The 23,444-nt window shown below is 35.9% G+C and overlaps 1 protein-coding gene across 2 annotated transcripts in view; it reads left to right on the forward strand.

Moving 5' to 3' along the window:
• MDGA1 (MAM domain containing glycosylphosphatidylinositol anchor 1) overlaps positions 1-23,444 on the forward strand; it is a 329,389-nt gene that overhangs the window by 243,761 nt on the left and 62,184 nt on the right. For both annotated transcript variants that reach the window (XM_026695587.2, XM_087935247.1), the window contains exons 11-12: positions 21,643-21,820; positions 22,992-23,015. In XM_026695587.2, coding sequence (XP_026551372.1) covers positions 21,643-21,820; positions 22,992-23,015 — 202 coding nt within the window. The remainder of the gene's footprint in view (positions 1-21,642; positions 21,821-22,991; positions 23,016-23,444) is intronic.

Below are 23,444 nucleotides of genomic sequence, written 5' to 3' on the forward strand. Positions count from 1 at the left end.
TGATGCAGACTTCTGGCCATTGACCTCGGCCTAGATAGACAAAATGCTGCAGCTGTGCAGTAAGCAAGTAAGCACAAACAAGAAAACTTTTCCAAGTTTTACCAACTCAAGCCTCTAGCATACTCCCCTCCACCAAGCCTAATGTAATCTTCTTTCCCCCACCCATCCCCGTTACTATGGCAGCAGGAAAGACAGGCAGAAAAAGGGTTCTGGAAGGCTGACACCTTTCTCCTCCTATTTTCCCTACAACAACAACCCTGTGAGGTTGTTTGAGCTAAGAGAGAGTAACTGACCCAAAGTGACCTAGTTGGCGTTCTTGGCTAAGACTAGAATTTAAATACAATTTAAAATCCCATTTTCTAGCCTGGGTCCTTAATCACTAGACCAAACTGGGTCTTTATTTAGTTCTTAATATCAAAACAAGTCTCTCTTATCAATATGCTATTGTTAACAACTTATTTATTTTTAATTAGATTTTATTTATTTTTTAGTATCTTAAGGACTGTATTTAAACTTTTTGATTCTTCACTTATCTTATTTTCCTTTGGTTCTTAATTTCCGTATTTAATTTCCAAATTCTAAATTAAGAATTACAATTATTAAAATGCAATTTAATTGTATAAAACATTAATCAATTACCATAATAAAGTTGAATCTCAATTCGAAGTGCATCCTGTTGATTTCCAAAGACCATAGAAACTTTAGAAATTCCTAACAATACTTAACTTTTTCTCTTTACCTGGATTTTAAAAAAATAAATAAATTAAAGAGATGGAGATGGAGATGGAGGACTATTTGAATAGTTTGGTAGCATCATTATTGTGTAATTTCAGTTTTAGTTCTATCTTTGATACTTACATTGGGTATAATACACCTTGTTAGATTTTATCACAAATATCTTTCAGATTTCCCCCTCCCCTTTTTTAAACAAAAGAAAGACACACTTGAATTTAAGGATAAACACAAATGAATCTTTGGATTCTGGCACAGAAGCCATTTATAACATAAATAAACAGTCAGGGACAGCTTCAAAAGCACTTTGCCAATCCAAGCAGTTACAGTAATTTAGCTGGAACAGCAGAGCTACTGAATCAGCTCTTTCTGTGTTTTTCTGGGGTTGGGGGCTAGATAGAATAATCCATTGAAAAGAAGAAGAAAAAAATGGTAGCCTTGTATTAAATTGCCCTCTTCCTCTCTACAAATTATTGTTTCATTTACCTTCTGACTTGGCAGCCACTGCACAAAGCATTTTGTCATCCCTGTTTGTCATCATTGGGCTACCACAGAGAGTTACAGAGGTTACACCTTTCCCCAATCTGCCCAGCAGATATATGTTGGATTACCTTCAGGTAGTCTTTGGGTACAGTGGCTGAGAGGGGTTGGGGAGAGTTTCAGCCTGATGTAACAGATAGATTCCAGATTGTAAAAGGGTGTTTAAACACACTCACATGAAAGTAAGTCTGGTTTGGACTCAGTGAAGTGTTTTGGTGTTTGTTTTCCTATTTGACCTATACAGAATTTTGTTATAAACTTTCCTGAAAGTTTTGATAGAGAAGGTTAAGGACTTTTTTTTCTGAGGTAGAATATTTCTTTCCTTTCCACCCCCCCCCACACCCCTTTGATTACTTTCATTTTCTTTTCTTTTTTTCCCCTCTTCCCTTTTTCAAACACTGACATAAGAGGAGCAAAAAAATGCTCTGACTCAAAGTCGATGGAACTGCAGCTCACAAAAGTGTGGGTCCTTTTAATAAACTACATTTTAGTCTGAAAAGGTGTCACCAGTCCCCTCCTGATTGTTGGCTAGCCTAGATTAGCTTATTTCTCCTCCTATACTGACTAAAGGGTGGGTTTCAGTGGTGGGGTTCAAATTTTTGTACTCCTGATTCTATGGGCGTGGCTTGGTGGATGTGGCAGGGAAAGATTCTGTAAAATCTCCAGTCAGAGCTGGTATTTGCTGGTATTTGCTGGTTCTCCAAACTACTCAAAATTTCTGCTACTGGTTCTCCAGAATGGTCAGAACCTGCTGTATACCACCTTTGGTGCATTTGAAACAGGTTTCTTGGCTAATTAATGTATAAACAATAATAACTACAAAAATAATAAAGAATGATAATAATATCAAGAAGAGAAACAAGTGTTAACTATCTTTGCAGCAGAAAAGACTCATTCTCCAGGGAGTTTTCCTTTGTGGCAGAGTAGACCAAACAAGTGTCTTGAGGGAAAGTGTGTTTGGAAGCTGTGATTTATTTCAACAGCATGTCGCTTTATCAAAAGGAAGAAAAGGCCCACTTCAGTGTTAGCAAGAGAGAACATTAGAAGGCCAACTTGCTAGAATTCTGAAGTAGTAAAGCTAATTAGCAGATGTCTCTGATCAGTTGGGATCATTTCTTTTTTAAGAATCGTTTAGTTCGTTTCACTTTTAAAAAACTTTGATTTGCCATTTTATTTATCTATCCAATTTCTATAGCCTCCCAACTCAGCTAAGTGAGTCTGGACTATTTACAACTCTAAGGTGAAGAGACTAAAATCAGCTTGCAATAAACAGGCATAAACAACAATAAAAATATTTTTAATAAAGATATAAAATTTGCTTTTCAGTCTGTTTCCCCCTTCCATGGGAACATATTAACTCCTCCCCCCTTCAGGCAGTCTAGTTTCCACTTTCTAATATTTAAATTATTCCAGAATCACAGAATTCTGCAATAAAATCTGTGTTATTTATCTTCTCTATTATAAATGAAAATGCATATGTTTTCATAAGGGGTACATTGCCTCTTATCTCTTAGAGACATTTCAGTCATTATTGCTTGTGCTTCTCCTTCTGAAAACAGTACAGCAATACAGCAATTTGCATTTAGTTTTTCCATGTCTAAACTACAGTGCTTTTAACTACACAGGGACCAACCACCAAGACAAAACTGGACTGCTTGTATGTATTTTGCTAGAATAATCCCTGAGTAGTATATCTGTAGAATGTAACCTATTAATGACCTCTGGTCATTTTTATTTGCAGGAACAATGGAACTCTTGATTTGGGTGTTCAATCTCAAGTCCAAATAATAAAGGAACTTCCCCCGGCACTGTTTGATTTGAATTAGCACTTTTCTGCAGGTCATCTCTAGAAGGTATATCAATAAATCTTTAGAACCCTGAAACTGTAGCATCCAGATCAGGGGTGTTAAACTCGATTTCATTGAGGGCCACATCAAAGTTGTGTTTGACCTCAGGTGGGCGGGGAGGCGTGTCCAGCTGGGCATGGCCAGAACTCATGTCATGGATGCCTGTAGTGGCTTGGGCACTCTGCCAGCAAAAATGGGCTCCCAAGCTCCATTTTCAGGTGCAACTGCCTCCTGCAACCCTCTGCCAGCAAAAATGGATTTCGGGAGGTCCTCACACGGCCCTCCTGAGCTCCGTTTTTCTGGCAGAGGAACCACGGGCCGGTCCTTCTAGTTTTCAGGGCAGCCCCAAAGGCCAGATCTAAGCACCCTGTGGGCTGGATTCAGCCCATGGGCCTTGATTTTGACACCCCTGATCCAAACCAACATTTCAAAATCAGAAAAAGTATCCCACAATGTAATATGTAGAAGGCTATGCAGTATGCAATGTGTTGAAGTGACAGGTGACTCCTATGGTGCCTGTGACCTTTCAAAAGTCATTGGACGACAGCTCCTATGAACTCTTATCATTGGCCATTGGCTGATGAGAGTTACAGTCCAGTAGCATTAGGGTTTTATTTTGTCCATTCTCACTTTAAAAAAAATTTGGGCGGTCTTATATGGATCCTATTATGAAGAGAATGGGGGGAAAGGGCATATTTTTTTCAATTCATAAATTCTCTTTGGTTAGATCATGGAAATTAATCTCTCGAGCTTCATTAAAATAGAAACAATAAACAGTATGTATGTTTATGTTTGGATGTAGTAAGAAAGTAAAAAAATCTTTTTAAATACTGTTAGTTTAGGCCAATGAACTATTGATGGTAATCACAAAATTAGAACATGGTAATCACAAAATTAGAACAAAAATGAATCACAGCACATAAATAGGAATCAGACCTGAAATGGAGGCATAAAAATTCAGAAAAAAAGATAAATATTAACCGTTAAAAGAAAATAGGTTAACTGATATTAAGAAGCAGATTTAATATGTTTATCCTACTTAGATTTTAAATATCAAAATATTTTTTCCAATATACCAAATAAATTTCCATAATTAATCTGCTACTTATAAAGAGACATGAATGATCCTAGTAAATATACAAATGCTAAAATATTTACAAATCTATTTTACTAAAAAGAAAAGTTGGGGTATAAACTTAGTGAGGCAACAGACCCAGTTCTGACCTCTAATCTATTTTCAGCTCTAAGTGGTAATAAAAAAACTTTCCTGCTTCAAAATCAACACAGCAGCTTTTAGCATATCATTTTTTCATATCACCCTTGACTTTCAAGACAAAATTTCTTTTCTAATTACTTTTATATTCAGTCTTATTTTGACTCCACAGTTACACACTTTTAGTTTTATGTAACCTTCCTGCTTCCTCAGTAACATATTACAATTAATTGTTGACTCATGACTGGTTCCTTAGTGACCATTCAAAGTTATGATGCACCTCTCCAGGTCTACTTACAACCCAGATTCAAATTTACAATGGCCAGGTGGGTCCTCCATGGTCACATGATTCATTTTGGTTTCTTGGCCATTTACATCTGTTTGTAGCATCCAGTGGTCACATGACCATGATTTATTGCAGGTTTGGATGGAAATTTACTTCTGGTTTCTGGCAAAAGTAACCATTGTGGACAATGGATTTGTTTAACAACCGTTAAAGCAGTTGCTTTAGGACAGGGTTGACAAACTCCCGGCCCGGTTTAGAAAAGGGGGAAAAAGTCCCGGTACGTCACGTGATGCTGCCGTGATGATGTGAGTTTGATACCCTGCTTTAGGACAGTATTCACTGTATAACTACTACAAAAAAGATGTTAAAATCAGGTGCAGCTTCCCATTTCCTAGACTGATGCCCTAGTTGTAGATAAATGCCTACTGAATGCTTGTGGTAACCTTAGAAAAGTGTTGGTTAGGAATGTAAATTTTGTGCATAGTTTTGTATACAGACAATGAGGTGTTGTTGCCTGAGAATCCTACAATTTAGAGTAAATATTACTGAGTATATAACTTAACAATGACTTATGTGTCTGAAAATTAATGCATAAAATCATTCCAGCTGAGAGCAAAAAAATAAGTGAATGACTAAGTTCTAGTAGATAAATGGTGAAAATTTAGAGCAAGTTAAATAAGGATCAAATTCCAAAAATATAAGAAGGAGGAGTTCTACTGGACCTTGATGTTTAAATAGCTGATAAAATAAGCCCTGAATTAGCTGTGGATTTCATCTGAACTTTCTTCCTGACAAATAAAAGATGAGCTTTGATCTTCTCCAACATGGAAGAGGGGGAAAACATATGCTAATAAAATGCGCATTGTTTCCTTATCATCCTCTAATGAAAGACATTATTGAAATGTGTAGGACATGCAGCTACAGCAATTCATGACAGCAGCAATTTGATTCTCAGGGAAGCTGTAAACTGCAGTTCTCTAAGCCTAATGAGGATGGGCAGCCAATTCTGTGAGCTGTTTGGTGTGTATGTGTGTGAGAGAGATACATCTTTCCTGCAACTAAATATATCAGAATCTCTTGGCTGGCTCAACCAAAATTACTCACTCATTCTGAATCAAATCTGGAATTTCCTTCTCCTCCGGCAGTGTAATCTAACATTAACAATACTAAGATTATACTCAGGTAGCATTCTGATTTGGTTTTGCTTACAGTGACCATCTTTAAAAAAAGAAAAGAAAAGAAAAAGGAAGAATCAGATGTCTTCTATGAAGCACATGAATTTTAAGCCCTCCTGTACCCAAAATTGTAGTAAACAGATTTCATATTTTGCAACTGTGGCTGTTTCCTCTGCAAAGCTGCCATTAATCATGATTTTTCTGATGGATGAAAGCATATATAATTGGACAGAAAATATCATTAAAACCTACAGCCATTATTTCTGACATCTCTTTCCATGAGAGAGTGAATGTGCAGTAAAAAGCTCAGGTTCTTTATTGAGAAGTTTTACCATCCACTTGCTGTGGATATAGAAAGTTAAGCCAAAGTCTTGAGAAGCCTCCCAGGGATTGGTTTCATAACTAAGCCACATCAACTTTCCCTTGCCACAGAACACGTTATTCTATTTTGTCTCTAGGTCTGAACCTCACATTAAAACCCCAAGGAGACAAGAAATTGCAGAGAAGCTGTCGGTGTGGCAAAATTCCAGCCTTTAAAAAAAAAAAATCAAGCTTCTTTGTAAACCCCAGGGAGGTTTCCATCCTTGTAAGAATGTTTTTGTTCCCTCAGAACTTGCACTGCGATCAGAGGATAGAAAAGGGAAGTTTGTTTGCCTGTTTGCAAAGAAATTGCATCAAAACTCTGTACAGGCAGCATTCTTAGATGAACTTGTTTCTGTTGCCCTGTCCTCATGGGTCCATTATTGATGAGGCCTCAAGGAGCAGAAATTCGATCATTCAACTCTAGTTCATTGTTGCTGATGTTTTGCTTCTGTTGTGTTCTCTACATGAAAGAATTGAAAGTCTTTGTCATTACAGTCGCAGTTAAGGAAACACAGCCACTAAAGGTCTCCCTGCATCCACCCTGGCTGAGATGTCTGACTTTAAAAGAGGAATCAACTTTCAAAGGATTATTTTTATGGCTAAGATACTGTTCTCTGCAGATACACTGGGGTACAACTTCCCAGAATTGTCAACATTCTCAGCATATCCCATATCTGGAAAGTACCCGATTGGGGAAGGCTGTTGCAGTACATGATAGCTGAGCATACAGTGGTTAACTGCTGTTTTCAGACATTCACATTCTGCTCAGTTGAGCTCCACAGAATACACTTCACTATAATATTTGTTGTTGCAATTGTCCTCTCTGACTCCAAAATTCTTTGAAAGACTCTTGCATTTACTTCATATCCTTGATTCAAGTAAACAAACACATCACCAACGTTTCTCTCCCAGAATGTTGTATTGATTCAGCCTCTTTTTCCAGACTTGGAGGTTTGTATTTAAAAGTCAATGTGCAGCAACATTTGTCAGATGAAAATAAGTGTACTGAAGTATGAGTGTACTTCACAAAAGTGAAGACGCTCATTCAAAAAAAGAATGTAGAGAAAAATTATTTCTGCTGGGAATGAAGTCTATATGTGACAATAGCTTTAAAAAAAATCCTCCAAAGCATAAATTTCCCATTTGTGGTTATAGAGTAGGCACTGCAGATATATCTAAATTGCTTCCTTAGAGAGCATGTTCATGTAATAAATGTGATTTGCTGCTTTGTGCATTTGTTATTCAGGGCTCACTTTCAGAATATACACATATAGATGCTAGCAGACCATTATGCAATAAGAGTATGATTAGTAAATAAGATACTTGTTGAAGCATAAAATGCATATCTAGGAACAGGTAAGATATATAGAATTTGATGCTAACATAACATTTGATGCTAGCAGGATCTCGATGGAAGCATGGAAGAATGGATGGATGGGAATTTAAGTAGAAGTAAATGTGATGGTATTATTTGTTAGTTTTATAGCACATATTTCCCCCATAAACTCAGAGCAGCATACATGTATAGCTTTGTCTCCCAGCATTTCTAAAAATATCTAATTGAGCTAAGAAATAGTAGCTGGGCCGAAATCATGAATTATGCTTGCATGGCTGAAAATGACCTTGAATACCGGGTCTTTGGATTAAAGTGGAGGCATGATCTTTGCCCATTGTGCTAGTGCTGAATCAAATTTTGGAGGTAGTATATATAAAACTGGATATGTAGAAGTTTTGACAACTGCTGTTATTTGACAACTGCTGTATAACAACTAACAATATAATCAAACCATGATGCTAATGTATCTCATTTTGCTATGTAGGTTAGTACAAATATTCGAAATGTATCTCTTGGTGACAGTCACATGGTTCAATAGGTAAAGGAGGACTTTCAGTATTGGCAAGAAGTATCTTTTACCTGAAATGCAATTTCTCAAGATTCATCATCCCTGTGTACACTAGCCAGCAATTTGTGTTGCTTGCAGTGCAACTTTGCATGAGTCATCTTTTATCAAAACTGTCTCCAGCTAATATTTCATTTGCTCCTTCAGTGCTTTTAGGGGTTTGAATCAGGGTGAGAAAGAATACTGCCATAAATACACAAGTCTCTAATACTGGAGGCATTAAATCAAGCTTTTGTCTCAACTTTATGAATTTTGAATGCATTTAATTCTTTGAGGCATGCAAATCTGAAACTGCTAAGGCTGTAAAGGTGTGGGGAGGAATCCTTGGGGAAAGAAAGTGAGAAAATGTGGAAGAGTTTACTAAAGCCACAAATATTTGTACTTCCATCATCAAGCTTAGGTCCTTCTGGAATTCTGCCAAGGCAATTCTCTCTCTTGACCAGCTCTTTTTAAAAGATCTGATCTTACAAACCTCAGTGTCAATTTTAGACGAAGAGTCTGCCTTTGTCCTTTAGAACAAGAATTAGAAGTATATAATAAAGACTTGGGGGTAAAGCAAAGTTGCAATAGTTAAGATTGAATTTGGGTAAAATTCAAGATATCCAAAAAATTCAGAGTAAACCCCTCAAGTTTGTTAAAATTACATCTGAAATCAAGATTTTATGCCCATACAGAGCTTTCGACACACCTGCTGATTAAAAATCTCACAAATCAATATAGAAATAGGACAGAACAAATGTATGAATGAGCACATGAAAATTACATGGATTAGAAGTGTTTACTTCTAATGTTTACTGGTTTACTTCTCTGTGTTGGAAAATAAATACTTTCTGGATTGAGAAACTCGGGGAAAGTATATGTTGCTCAGAATACATTACATTTAATTTTCTATTTTCTTTAGGTTCACAGTTTAATAAGCTTTTCAGATGTGATTCATAGCTATGCAGGATACAAACACTGTGCAAATGTTCTACAGAAATTATTGCCTTCACATTTAAGAAAATAATAATTTGCCTGGCTAGTGTACTTCAAGCTTTGTTGTGTACTGTATTTCTTAGCTGATTGGAATATAACTACTACCCCTTGTCTTAATTTCATGGCTAAAAAAAGCCATCGCTGGTTGTATGTCACCATCTCCTTTTTCATCTCATAGTTATACTTTTACATAAAGAGGCTGCTTAGTTAAAACCTGTCAATTTCAGACTCTCCTTAATTAGTTGTTGTTTAGCCACCCTGTCATTGGGCAGCTAAAGTTATGAACAATTTTTTAACCAACAACCCTCTTGCAAAGCTTTTGACATCTCTGTAAGAAACCTGAATCCCAATTAGACTCTATTCTTATCTCCAGACTCTCATCCCTTGTTCTGTTATTGCTGCAAACCCTAAAGATTGGACAAGTAAATGGAGATGATTCAATTCAGGTTTCCAAATTACTTACCAACAAGATTCTCTGTGGCAAGATGGGGAATGCCAAAGGCTGAGAATCTTAGGTTTCAAGTTTCATCCCATGTCCAAAGGCCTTTGGGGTAACTAAGGACTGTAGACTTCATTAAAAATTTCTTTGGCTTGGACACCTTAGAGCACATGAACCCTAACAAAAGAGATTTATGAAAGGTCAAAGTAAGCCTTTCACAAATCTCCTGATGTGCATCAAGAGGGTTGATGATCCCAGGAAACATCACTGTGCAGTCTGTTCTCGAGTTCAGTGCAAACAAGAACTTCATTTGTTCTAGCATCAGTGACACATTCTATCTAGACATTGTACCTGTCTTTTACCGCTTGATACTGATAGCAGATACTGTATATCACAACAAGGCTTTCAAACTTCACTGATAATATCTTGTCCTACAAATTACCCCATTTCATGCCTTCCAAATATGTTGGACTACACCTTTCAGAAATCTCAGTTAGAGTTTCAGTGGCTATGACATGGTTGTGGTAAGACATCAAATCAAGAAGACAATTTTAATAGAAATACTCTTGGTTTTGCTAGCTGATAGTTGTAGATCAAAGGTAAAAAGCTAAATGGCCTTCAGATAGTTTGTATTATAATTTCCAAATTGTAATTATTCGGAATGATAGAATTATTATCTGTTACCTTTAGCCATGGTAATTGAAGCCGATAATAGCTAAAGCCTAAGGCATTCGGAGGATATTAATTGTCTAGCTCTGCTTTAGACAATTCAATAGTCCCACTCTATGTGAATTTACTTTTGAATTCTACAAAAGTCATACAGAAATTTAATGTCAGCCATCATCAATAAAAAAAATATAAACATTTTCCAGACCTGAAATATGAAATTGCATATGTCTTTCTTTAAAACTGCCTTTTTGGTACTGCTTGATTAAGTCACTACTTTCCTTTTTTCCCCCCCAAAAGTTCCTTTCTGTCAGTTTTATTATTACAATATATCAAGTTCCCAAGTTTTCTATTATTTTCTCTCCACTTTCTCTGTTTCTTTCCATGTATATTCCTTTTTACCAGAACCGAATTTTTCCATATTAGCCTTATTTGGATTATTTCCTCACAATAACCTCTTCTGATAAATCCATGTTGCTTGCTATTCAACCTCAATTTTATTTTTCCCCTTAGATAGTTTTTATTAAGGATTTTGATTTATGTATTTACTTGATTTCTATAGGCACTCATCACAACAAGTTACAATAGTAAAAACTAATACAAACTAAATGTTTAATTCTAGAAAGAGAAGAAAATAGTAAGAAAAAAGTATAGGAACAAACAGAAGGAAGGAAGGAAGGAAGGAAGGAAGGAAGGAAGGAAGGAAGGAAGGAAGGAAGGAAGGAAGGAAGGAAGGCTTCCACCCTTAATTATAAGTATAGACAAATTCTGTAACTTTTCATTCCGTATAAGGTTATAAGCAGATATCTCTTCATTCCATATCCTATCCCTTAATCCCTTATCTATAAGCAAATCCATAGGACATCAGCTTTTCTATTCTGAGTCAGCAAAAAGTTCATAAAGAGTTACCAGAACTTTACAAAAAATGTCTTAATCTTGATTAAATAAACTAACTTTATATTCCTTCCTTTTACTTCTAAGAGAATTCATATTTAGTTTATTCAAATATTGTTACATTATTTTAGGATTTGATTTCTCTTCTCTTCTTCATTATCCCACTACAAAGACTTCTTCAAGGGTTTAATAAGCTTCTAGATTCAATAAGAAAACTTTTTTCCAGTTCATTCTCTTGGTTTGTCATTTGCATTTCCCTTATAATTTTAAAAACTTCAGCCAGTTTCTTTTGCACAGTCAATAAAGTATCCTTTTCCAAATCATTCTCTAGGTCCGTCATTTGTAGTACTTTTGGTACTTTCTTTGTCTTGTCAGACAAAAGTTGTTCCACATCTGTTATTCCCTCTTTAACATCTTTTTGACATAGCCCATCCATAGTGTCAGACTGCATTACTGACATGTTGATATTGTAGCTGCTATTTTCTAGCTCCTGTCTGATTGTTTTGTGTCATTTTGTAGGTCCCTAACTAACACCAAAAGCAGGCACATATTTTCCCCCTTCTACTTAATCCTCTCTAGTGTCCAATTTCTACATTGTAAATTTGATTATTTTTGTTATGATGGACAATAACCTAAGGTAGACAAATAAACCTTCCCATGAAAAGCTATTTTTTGGAGCTACTTTCAAAATACTCCAAAACTGTACAGTTAATTTTCCAAATTTATCTGGACCTTTAATCTATAATTTTTTTAGTTCAAAATCTTATTTAACTTTTTGTTGTTTATTTCAAATTCTTCAGCTTCTTAAGTTTATAATTAATTTTTCTTCTGCACAGAGTTGAAGCTGAATTCCACTAAATTTTCAAAATTGCTGTACCATGGCTGTGAGCAAAGGTAGCTAACCCCTTCATCTCCTGATGCTCAGATCCACAGAGGACTGGTATTCTGTGGTCTCCTTGCAAAGAACAGCTGTCTGGTGCACCTGGATCTCATCGTCTCCTTGTCTAGAACTGTTCCAAAGAACTGGCTTACTCACCACTTTTTCAGTCTTTGCCACAGTTTTTTGGCTCCACTTTTGTGGATATACCTTCAGTTCAACATGCCTCCTCCAGAAGTTGCAATAAGTTGCAATTGCAATTTAATTTTGTGTGTGTGTGCTTTTTTCCTACCTTGTTGGAGGAGGGGGTTGCCTGCCATAGAAACAAAGAAAGTTTGATGATGATGGTGATGACAACTCAAGTCTAATTACCAATCATGGAAAATTTACCCTCTCCAAATTATTTTATTTGAAAGCTTTGCAAAATATTGTACTTTATATTCAACTTTTAAGACATAGTTTATGCTGTTGATACATATTAAATGGTTCTTCATAAGTTCAGATCTTCCCATTCTGTTTCACCAGCATTATTTACCATTCATAGTTTTTCAAGGCCAGCATGTTGTAATGTGGGCAGGGGTGGGATTCTGCTGGTTCGGACCGGTTTGGGCAAATCCCTAGCTCCGAAGATCAGTTGGGAGCCAACCGGTTCGCTCCGATGATCATATGGGCCTGCCTGCGTGCTGTACTGACATTTATCATCTCAGCTGATCAGTGCAGAAGAGTGGATTGCTGCTCCTCAGCTGTGTTACTCTTCCAAAGTAACCTAGCAAGTAAGGATTTTTGCATTGCTGTTCATGTGTGCGTGCATGCGCAAAGCACGCAATCACCAAACAGGTTGTTATACTAGCAGTATCCCCACCCCTGAATGTGGGCAATCCATTTTGTGCCTTTTCTCCTTTGGTTAAATACTACCAGAGATTATGTTTAGTGTGTCTATGGTTCCATCAAAAGGAAATTGACAGAATCTATTCAATACAATTTTCTTGTTTTAATTCCTCTTTCCAAAACATTTGCTAATAATGGAGAAGGGTGTGGGAAGGGAAAGACAGTACAATACTGTTATTAATTCTGAAGGGGAAAGTTTACTGGTGATCTACTCTGAAGAATATTTTAATTCTCCTTCTCCAATTCTCCATGTGATTGCTTTTAATAATTCATTTATAAATCTTTTACCACATTTCAATTCACTCTCGATCAATAGTTCTATTCCTGTTCCATAGAGGATATAGTACTCACTAAAAATTAATAGAGGCCCCACACCTTAAAACACTTTGATGTCTTTTTCATCCTTAGTAGTCCATACTTCCACTATTTTATTATTTAAGTGTTTCTATAGTGTCTTTTGCTATTTTCTATGTATGAATGAATCCCATTGATACTTTTCCATTTCTTTCCTTGTCTTACATATTCTCATTTGAAGGCCAACAAGAACATTTCTAGCAATCAGATACTTTTCATTCTTATTTATTCATTGTAAGTTTTCTCTCTATTCACAATATGAGCCAATTCCACTAAAATATTCAGGACACGTGGAATCACTTGTAAAAGTTGTATTAGATTGGCTGTCCATGCAACTTTCTCTAGGATGGATCTTGGAGTAAAATGTGTTTAATACTAAAATATTTTATGAATACTAAAATACTTCTTCAGCTTCCTATGCAAAATTTTATTTTATTTTAAAAGATGCCTTTCTTGCCTTATATTTTAAGTGTTTTAGGAAGCTTCCCACAGTCAATTTACAATTAAAATCATATTTCTAAATTGCAATATCATAAGAAACTTGAAAATTGCATCAGGAAACAGTATATAGCAATAAAAATATTCTAAACTTATTAAAGAATGGAGATATATTGAAAGAGCAAAGAAAAATATTCTGAAGCTTGATCATAATTGAGCAAAAGGCTTTTCTTCTAATGTCTTTGAGAAGTTTTTGAACTAAACCAGAGAATCTCTGTCCCAGATCACCTTTCTAAAAAGGCCAGCAGACCATTGGTGAAATGCTACTGGTTTCACCTGGTTCACCTGAACTGGTAGCAAAAATTGCTACCGGTTTCACCAAACCGGTAGTTTTTTTAAAAAAAGAGGTCTGATGATTAGCTAAGAGGATAAAGAAGAGAAAAGCACAGGATCAGCCCTCCCTGTACTTTTCTGTTCTTTATCCTCTCAGCTGATTGGCAGGGCAGAGCCTCAGCTGGTGTTTGGAAAGCTGCACATTCATATGTTAGGTGCGTGTACGCGTGCACCTGTGAAGTGCACAAGCACCGAACCAGTAAGGAAACTGGTAGAATCCCACCACTGCAGCAGACTGATATAGAAGAATTTATGGGCCCAAGAATATTTTAGTAAGTCCCAAAACTGCTTAAACCTAGTCCTGTTGTTTATAAACCCTCTCCCAAATCAACAAAACTTTTGGAGTGGACCTTCAACATGCCATCCCAAGCTTGGTGTGACTTAAGCTGACTCAATCATAGTATGAGCCCATTGAGACATGGTATCTCTAGTTTCTCTGTCTAGAGTTATATATGGCAATACATCTGATTTCTAGCCAGATAATTGATCCTTGCTTGTTTATAGCCAATTAGTTTTACAAGAGATCTCAGGCAGATAATTTAAGAATGCAACATGAAGAACATTTAGGCCTAACTAAGAATTATGTCATGTAAACAAGCTATTTCAGGAAATACACTTGTTACTAAATATATAGAGAAATATGTTATCTTATTCCCATTATACTACCATTTACAGTATGCCTCATAAGTGTTTCCTTCCAAACTTCCAATGCTTTTGACTATTATTTCTTGTCAACTAATAGGGAGAGAAAAAAAATCTGTTCTGAACTTTCATTCCATGACTGTGAAATGTATGTGTCTCACTGCTTAATTAGGGGAAGATGAATGGCTCTGAGGGGAGAACTGTTCATCTCCCCATCTCCCCCCCCCCAAAAAAAACCCCATTCCAGTTCCCCCCAAAACCACATTGCCTTAACAGGCACATGTGAAAACTCCATACCTACTTAGCAAAAACAGAATTCTGTGAGAAAGATGAATTGAGAAAGAATTCTTTAGATAACTATATGGGTCTTTACTGTAGGAATATTTTGATGTTATTGGGTGAAATTCAAGGCTGTTAATACATGTTATTTACCTGGGTGTATTCTTTTTTCATTTTTTTAATCCTGTGGATGTATGATAGAATTAAAACTGTTCAGAGCTGATTCACAATGGGAGTGGCATGTTAGCCTTAAAATAAAACATTTTAAAAGTTGAAGTGGATGCCAGTATCAATTTAATATTTCCATAAAACCTCTGTGGAATTCTGACTCCATATACTATATAGTATGGTATCATTCATGTAGACCAGGAGTATGAAACTCACATCATTATGACATGACATATTTGGATTTTTTTCCTTCGCTAAACTAGGCATGGGCATGATCAGAACATGACACATCTGGCCCATGGGCCGTGAATTTGGCAGCCCCGATGTAGCCTATAGTGTCATGAATCGGTCTATTCCCAGTCTCTCTCTTTTATATCTCTTTACCTATACATTCATTGTTTCCTCATTTATACTATACTATAAAAATAATTTCCATGAAATTTCAGATTTAACTATTTGGTTTATTTATCAACACATATGCCATCTTAATCACAAAGTCACTCTACATAGCATATACATAAGGATTAAAAAAGCAAATTAAAATTGACAAGTAAAAATAATGAAACAAAATCAACAGCTTTTCTAAATAGATTTTCTTTCAAGTTAAAGATACATACCGTAGATGTACCCAGACATGGTTGGAGCCCAACATTGGGAGAAAACATTTGAAAAAACAAAATCTACTAGACAACCAATTTCTCATTTCCTTATTAGGCTGGGAAATATTCAGTGCACAAAGCAGTTTTAGTGGAAATACTTTACAAGAACAGAAAAGGAGCATCAACAAAAATTCAAGGATAATTAAATGTATAATTCCTCAGAAGCTTGGAGAAGCTCAAGAAGGCAGTTCAATGGGAATTAGTCTCCACAGAATACAGATCCAAGTGTTTCTAAATATCATGAGATGGGTAGAGATTTGACATTACTCATAAAGGTTGCTCTAAGGAGACCATATGCTAAATAAATAAATGAGAAGGCAGTTGAGAAGAAGGAAGAATTTCCACTATAATTCTAATGAGCAAAGAGAGGTAATTGAAGCTCTCTTGCACTGAAGCTGTACTCTTCTTCCCTTCTGGGTGATGGGTGCTCAGTCCCTTTACCTGTGTGAATCAAATCATTTGGTTACTGAAGAAGCTTCTTGGATGACAAGCGAAACATCTTCAAAGAAAAACCAGAAAGTCCAGTTGCCTCTTGAAAAAGCACCTTTGGGACAACCATGACCTGGATGACTGTGAATCTCCATAGACAAATCATTTGGTTACTTTTTGTCTTCTTTTCCTAGAGTTTCACTTCTAATGTCTGCAGCATGCTGCTTGTGGATATGGGAAATGGTGTTTCCCACCCAGTCTTACTTTCCTCAGAGGAAGTAGGAGGTAAAGGGAAAGAGTCAAGGCGGAGGACTATTGTCTGCTTCTCCTTCAGTTAGCTGCCATTGGAGGCAGCTAACTGCTGCAGTGATGAATGAGCTCATTGCTGGGTCCTGCACAGGTTCCTCCACCAAAGATTGAGAATCTCTAATAAGGCTACCTCCATTTTCTCCAGCATTCTTGCCCTGGCTGTGTATTTTATTAAGTCAACCAGAGTAATATAGGGCCACAGCTCCAGGATGGTGTGTTTATGAAAGAAAGGATTTGGGGGTGGGAGGTGCTGGGGGGGGAAGGAAAAATAGAAAGATAATAAGGTGGGGTAGGAGATAATGTCAGAAGCCTTATATGAAGAAAAATCTCCCAGATTGGGGGATTTGATACTGTTGTTTTAATATTGAAATACCAACAACAATCATGCAGGAGAAACATTTTGCAGGAGCTAAATTTCAACTATAATACATTAACAGAGATCTGTTGAATAAGAAGTTTCTTGTGGATTAAAAGGGTCTTGCAAAGGATCCCACTATAGTTAGCCTAAACTTTTATTTGGGTTCAGGTTCCTGGGGCTTAGAAGAAATTAATTGAACAGTTAATGCTGGTTTGAGAATTCTGCGAATTAAAATCCATAAATTTGCCAAGGTTGAGAAATCCTGGTCTATTCAGTGAATAAAGATGTTATAAAACCAATTTATAGTGAGGCTTCAGATATAGGAAGTCCCTTGCCTTTTGTCTTCATGTGAGCAAACATGAAGAGATAATCTTGCATTATAATTTCCACATCAAGAACTAAGGCTACACATTTGAGAATGGTTTAAAATGGTAGAACACTATGGCTTGTTCAAAAGTTATTAATCATAGTTTCCCAGATTATATTCCAGAAGTTGTCTTGGTAAATTTGATACTTCACAAAAGAAAGAATAAAGCAATGGGCTGCACAGTTCAGAAGTTTATTTATATGGAAAGTATATTTATCTGCTGTTGTAAGTCTGTTCTATGTTGCTTTTATGTGTTTGTGTGACATAAGTTTTTTTTCCACAGATTATAGAAAGTAGGGATACCATTAAAAAAATGACATAGTTCACAAATTTTTCATGTGACATTAGACCCATGTAAGGTTTTTTTTCCACAATTTCACAATTTTTAATTGTTTATTGATCCAGTCTGAATTAAGTTTCCCTGAAGATATGATAGGAGCAGACTGGTTGAGACAATCTAAGCAAGATGGGCTTTTGAAAACAAGCCTACCACAATAATTGGGGTCAACAGCTTCCCACTTATATTAAATTAGCTAACATTTTAATGTAATATATGTAACAATGTGATTTTAATTCTAATAATGCTTTTTGCATCAGTGTTTGTTTTCACATATGCATTTATAATCATGCAAACAATGCAAGAAACCTTCCAAACTATGGGGAAATGCTGTAAGGTTTGATCTTTATCTAAAGGCCAGGTGGCCTCTATGGATGCCTAGATATAAATGAATCATATGACTTTATCATGCATGCAGTTCACTTTTCTACAAGACCATGAAATACAGTTTATAAAACCAAGCTTGCAGATTAGAAGATTACTGAAAAGTAAAATGAAATTCTAGAAGTCTTTTATTCTACAGATTTGCAAACAGAGCAAGCACAGAGGAGCCATCAGTAAAATCAAAGTCAATCCATGTCTGCAAATTATGCTGTGTGAATTGGACTTCATACAGCTGAGTATATCAGATATAAAGGAACAGTTGTCCCTAAACGTAGGACAGCTGTCTCCCTAGCAGAAATGCTTAGTTCAACATTGTAAAACTGCCCTTCTTCTTTGATGCTGGAACTTACCTTGCTTTTATTATGAGCGCTGATAGTTTCCAGAAAACAATAGAGACACATATGTGTGCTTATAACAGTTTTTGCTCCTATGTGTGCTTTGCTTGGTAGAAAAATAATCTGGAGTCTAAGGATGTCATGTGAATCCCCTTTGCATTAAAATGAATCCTAGCAAGATTCCAGGAGTGTAATAATTCTTCCTTATTTGGTTTCAGTCCCTGAGAAGCTTTTCTATCCTAAGCAGCAGTCATGCAATCAAGGGAGACTTCCTTAAGCTCTATTTAAAAGAGCAGGAGCAAGCAAGCAAAGAGGAAAACAAGGGTATAACCTGCTTGAAGATGAATGAAGAAGAACATAGTTACTCAAGGAGCTTGGAGTTTAATCATCTTGAGAAATAGCACCATCTGTAAATTATACAGCAAACCAGCAAAATATTAGCATTACTTGTGCAGCCTTTAAGTATTAATGCAGAGTGGGCCAAGGATTATAGAATAAAACTATTATATAGAGGCAAAAGAGCACTGATATTTCACTTCATACATGCAAAGTATTTCTTCAATCAGAATCATGCAGTTCCAAATTGCTTATTAAACAACAGGAAACAGGTACAGACTATTTGGAGATGGTGCAATGTTTATAGAAGATACAGGATAAGTGGGAAAAAAAGTTTTGTCTTTCTCCTCCCTCTTTATTTCCAATCCAAGTCAGAGACCTCTTAATTTCTATTAAGACCTAAACAAGCATACAAAATGTATACATATAAGATCCTGTATCAGAAGGATCTTGACCATGTGGTGTCTAAAAGTCATTTGAAACAACATGTAGAGGTAACTATGCTCATCTTTTGCAGCCCTCCCAAAAAATTAAAACACTACTCATCTTGAGTGTACATATACTTCTGAAACTTTGAATTGGTGGCTTATGGAAAACAAAAAGTTAACCTGTGAGGCACTCCCTAAGTTAAAGATCCTAGACCGTATTGACCAGTTTAATTATGTCTGTGATACAATTAGAAACAGGATTGCTACATGTGACATAGTGGTGGGATTAAAAAATTTTTACTACCTGTCTGTGGCCGTGGATTGGTGGGCGTGGCATGGTTTGGTGGGCGTGGCAGGGGAAGGATATTGTAAAATCTCCATTCCCTCCCCACTCCTGGGGGAAGGTTATTGGAAAATCCCATTCCCTCTCCACCCCACTAACCTGCTTTCCAGCTCCATTCTCCTGTGCAGGGCAACAAAAGAAGACCCAGCTGATCAGCTGGGACTCGGGAGGGAGAGAATAGATGGGGGCAGGGCCAGTCAGTGGTGGTATTTGCTGGTTCTCTGAGCTACTCAAAATTTCCGCTACCGGTTCTCCAGAATTGGTCAGAACCTGCTGAATACCATCTCTGATGTGGCATATATACAACTAAGGCTAGTAACCTTCTCTACATAGTACTATTAAAAAAAATTTAAGTGAAAACCTTGACTCACCAAAGCATCAATAACCATATAGAAGTCAGTATCTATAAACATCCATGCTGAGAATATGCTGATCAGATTTTGGCTCTTTAGCAAGTAACTAAGAAATCTATGAATACAGCGGAAATTATTCTATACTTGTTGATATAGAGAAAACATGGGATAAAATGAATAGGGCATGTTTTGCATAATTATAGAGAGGTAATTTGTTGAATAATATAAATCATCAGTGCTTAATGAATGGTTCAGGACTGGGCAGGGAATAAGACAAGGATGTTTCATATCCCCTTATTTGTTTAATATATTTATGGATAAATATTGTGGTTGTGGTAAAGATGTCTTGATTAGGAGTGTAAGTGCATTATACACAGGCAGTGACAGGTTGCTGGATAAAAATCCAAATGCTTTGCTAAGAATATTGGAAATACTGCTTGATGAATTTAAAAGTATTAATCTGAAAATTAACATATCAAAGACAGGATGGTTCAGTGGGTAGGTTGGTATCAGAGAACAATTTGTTTTTAGGTTGATCAAATAGTGCTTCAACTTCATTTGATTTTCAGCAAAGTTGGAGACCAAGAGAAGACTAGGCAGGAAATGGCTCATATCATTAATCAAGCAGATATAAGGACAGATATACATACACTTATGAGAAAGAGTAAAGGGGACTCTTTCTCACCACTGTTTGGTTCTGACGTTTTCTCATCCTTTGTCTGCATCACAGTTTAATAAATAAAAATGGATAAATGGAAGCATACCTATTTACAGTATCTCCCTAGATATTGAGGACAGAAACTTGATTGGTAAATTGTGCTAAGACTTTGTGTGATTTTAGAATTGAATGGACAAACTCAGCCATTGTATTCATAAATCCTAGTTTAGCATCCTGTGTGAATTAGGTCATCATGAGTTCTATAACAAAATAGAACTAAAAGAAAGCATGACATAGAATTGTAAGTGAACCAAGCCAGTGTGGCAACTTCAGTTCAGTCCAAATCTCTCAAGAGAAATTCACGATTGTAGGTTGAATTAAAATGGGGACAGAGTTGAGGGAGGGAAGAATCAGAACACAGACTTTTGTCCCAAAGCTGATGAATATATATTTAAGGGCACAAGAAAAGCTGGGATTATCTATGTTGTCTTAATATAATACAATACAAGGAACCCTTATAGGACCTCTGGTAGTTAGAATGCAGTATTGCAAGCTAACTCTGCCCAGAAACAAAAGTTCAATCCTGATAGGCTGAAGGTTGACTCAGTCTTCCATCTTTTCAACATTGGTAAAATGAGGGTCCAAATTGTTGGGGGCAATACACTGACATTGTAAACCACCTAGAGAGTGCTATAAAGCACTATGCGGCATTATATAAGTCTAAGTGATATTAATATTGACTTTCTTAAAACACTACAGTTTTGAGACATGTATATTTATAAATGCAAAGTGTCCTTGTGACAAAAAAAACATCAATATTGTGCAAACCAGGACTAAGTCCAGCTTTTTGTTTCCATATAACACCGTGGCAAATAGACCATCTGCTCCATAATTTTATGAAAGTACTTACTATACTACTTACAAACTTCTCATAATCTATTTGATATAAACTATGGCCAAAATCCATTAATAGTTGAGTTTTTATTATTACAGAAGTTAAAAACAATTGCTTCTTTTTAAAAATTTAGTTTATAAACTTAGGAGATTCTGAGGACTCAACATCGTTTTCCATATTTTAGAATTTAGCACTAGGTCAAGCATATGCAGGAATATACCAAATACCAGCAGCTTTTACCCTGAATAAACAACTCCTAATTGACAAAGAAAAGAGAAGATATACTTGAAATACAAAGCTCATGAAATTCCTTCAGCATTCAGATTCCAGAACACTCTACTCTTATCTAATTCAATCCTGCCTTATATCTCTGAATCACAGCTGAATCACAGAGACTTGCCCCCTAAATCCATTTCTGTGAGGAAGATGGAAAAGGGCATGTTACAGGAATACCTCCTGACTGACTTGAAGGTGCCTCAAGGCTATGAACTTCGCTTGATACCCATAACCCGGTTTGGGATGGGGGACATGGCTACTCGCATCATCCACTATATCGAACGTGAGTGTCTCTTTCTCTCCCTTACTTGACAGTTTTTGAACCCCCAATCACAGGTATTAACTGAAGGAAGTGCATTTCTTTTGACAAAGTCTTAATAGACCTTCATTATTCAGAGAAATTTTTTCCCACTGATCTTTCCCATATATATTGAACAACAAATCTCAATATTTCCTGGTGAGAAATTGTAATAGTTATATCTCAACATCTCCAGAGATCAAGGTGATTTTTTAAAATGTCATATACAATATGTGCTACCCAGACTATCTTCCAAGTAAACTGGTCTCAGTGTTTGACCAGTCTCAGTGTTTGACCATCGCCAAAACAGTAGTTAATGTAAACGTGTCATCAGTTTGCTCCCAACTATTAGGTTACGTGGTGATTTGTATCCATGAATCATTTTTCAGTGGGAAATAAATAAACAGTACATTGTTCAATGGCCAAATAGCATCTTCGGTAAGTGTATTCAATTTAGAAAGATACAATCAATCAAATCTTTATTATGATCCTAGCCATTGAAAGGTACAAGGTCCAGGAGAATTTGTGAGCTTTGACTTTAGTTTTTAATGAATATCAAACCTTTTTCTATCACATATTTTACTGATTTGTTAGTATGGAATATAAAGTTGGACATCGTTTTATGCAAACATACTATAGAGTATTTTAATGAGAAAACAAGGGGCATCAAATTCTTTAAACATGGAGCTTTCTTCTACAAGATTTAATCTTCTCCCAAACATCTTTTCATATAAAATTTAGTCTAATGATATGACAGAAGGTATAACTTTTCCCAAATATTGGCTTCCATTCTTTCAAGTTATCTTAATTCCCACCCAGTTCCATGAAAGAATGGGATTCTTTGATGTTTTCAATTCTGTGTAAACCACACAGAGTTGCTTGATGAGTAGATAGATAGATGAAGAATAAATAAATATAATACATTTCTTATTTCTCAAAAAGAACACAATTTCTTGTGGCCAGTCCTTGTTGGTGCAATTTTCAAGGTTTAAATTATAAATTATCTGCATTCAGTCTCAACTTTGAATCTGCCCAGGAACAAAAGGATACAGGTATTTAATCAGATCAAATCCAGGTACTTGTTTTTTTCTCTTACTTCTTTAAATGTGTTAATATAAAAGTATTTTTATAAATCTATTTCTATTTGCTTTCTCAGCAATCAGCTACCCTAACCCAGTAGGTAAGTGATTATTTCACAATGCTTTCTTTATCTTTTTATGTATCCTGCTTCTTAGAATTAAAGTGAAATCTTAATAGTGAAAAACATACCTTGAAACTAAAATTTATTGAAAATCCTTGCTTACCACATGTAGTAAAACAAATTTAAAACATCTAGAATAATTTTCACTTACACCAAGCCACTATTTGTTTTCTGGATCAATGCCACTTTTATATGTTTTACATTTCTAAAGAATTTTATTCAAATAGGAATTCTCTTAAATGTATCTAATAAATGAAGTGTTTACTACCAAAGAATCAGCTTAGCCAAGGAATACACCCAGACATAAAGGAAGATGTTATATTCATATAGTATGATGTATGATGCAGTGCCTAAGCTTAGAGGTAGGATTATTATTTTTAAACAAAAAGTAACAGGAAAGTAATGAAG

The sequence above is a fragment of the Pseudonaja textilis genome, chromosome 1, assembly GCF_049901715.1.
Source record: "Pseudonaja textilis isolate UNSWEBS1 chromosome 1, rPseTex1.2, whole genome shotgun sequence".
In the NCBI taxonomy this organism is placed as follows: Eukaryota; Metazoa; Chordata; class Lepidosauria; order Squamata; family Elapidae; genus Pseudonaja; species Pseudonaja textilis.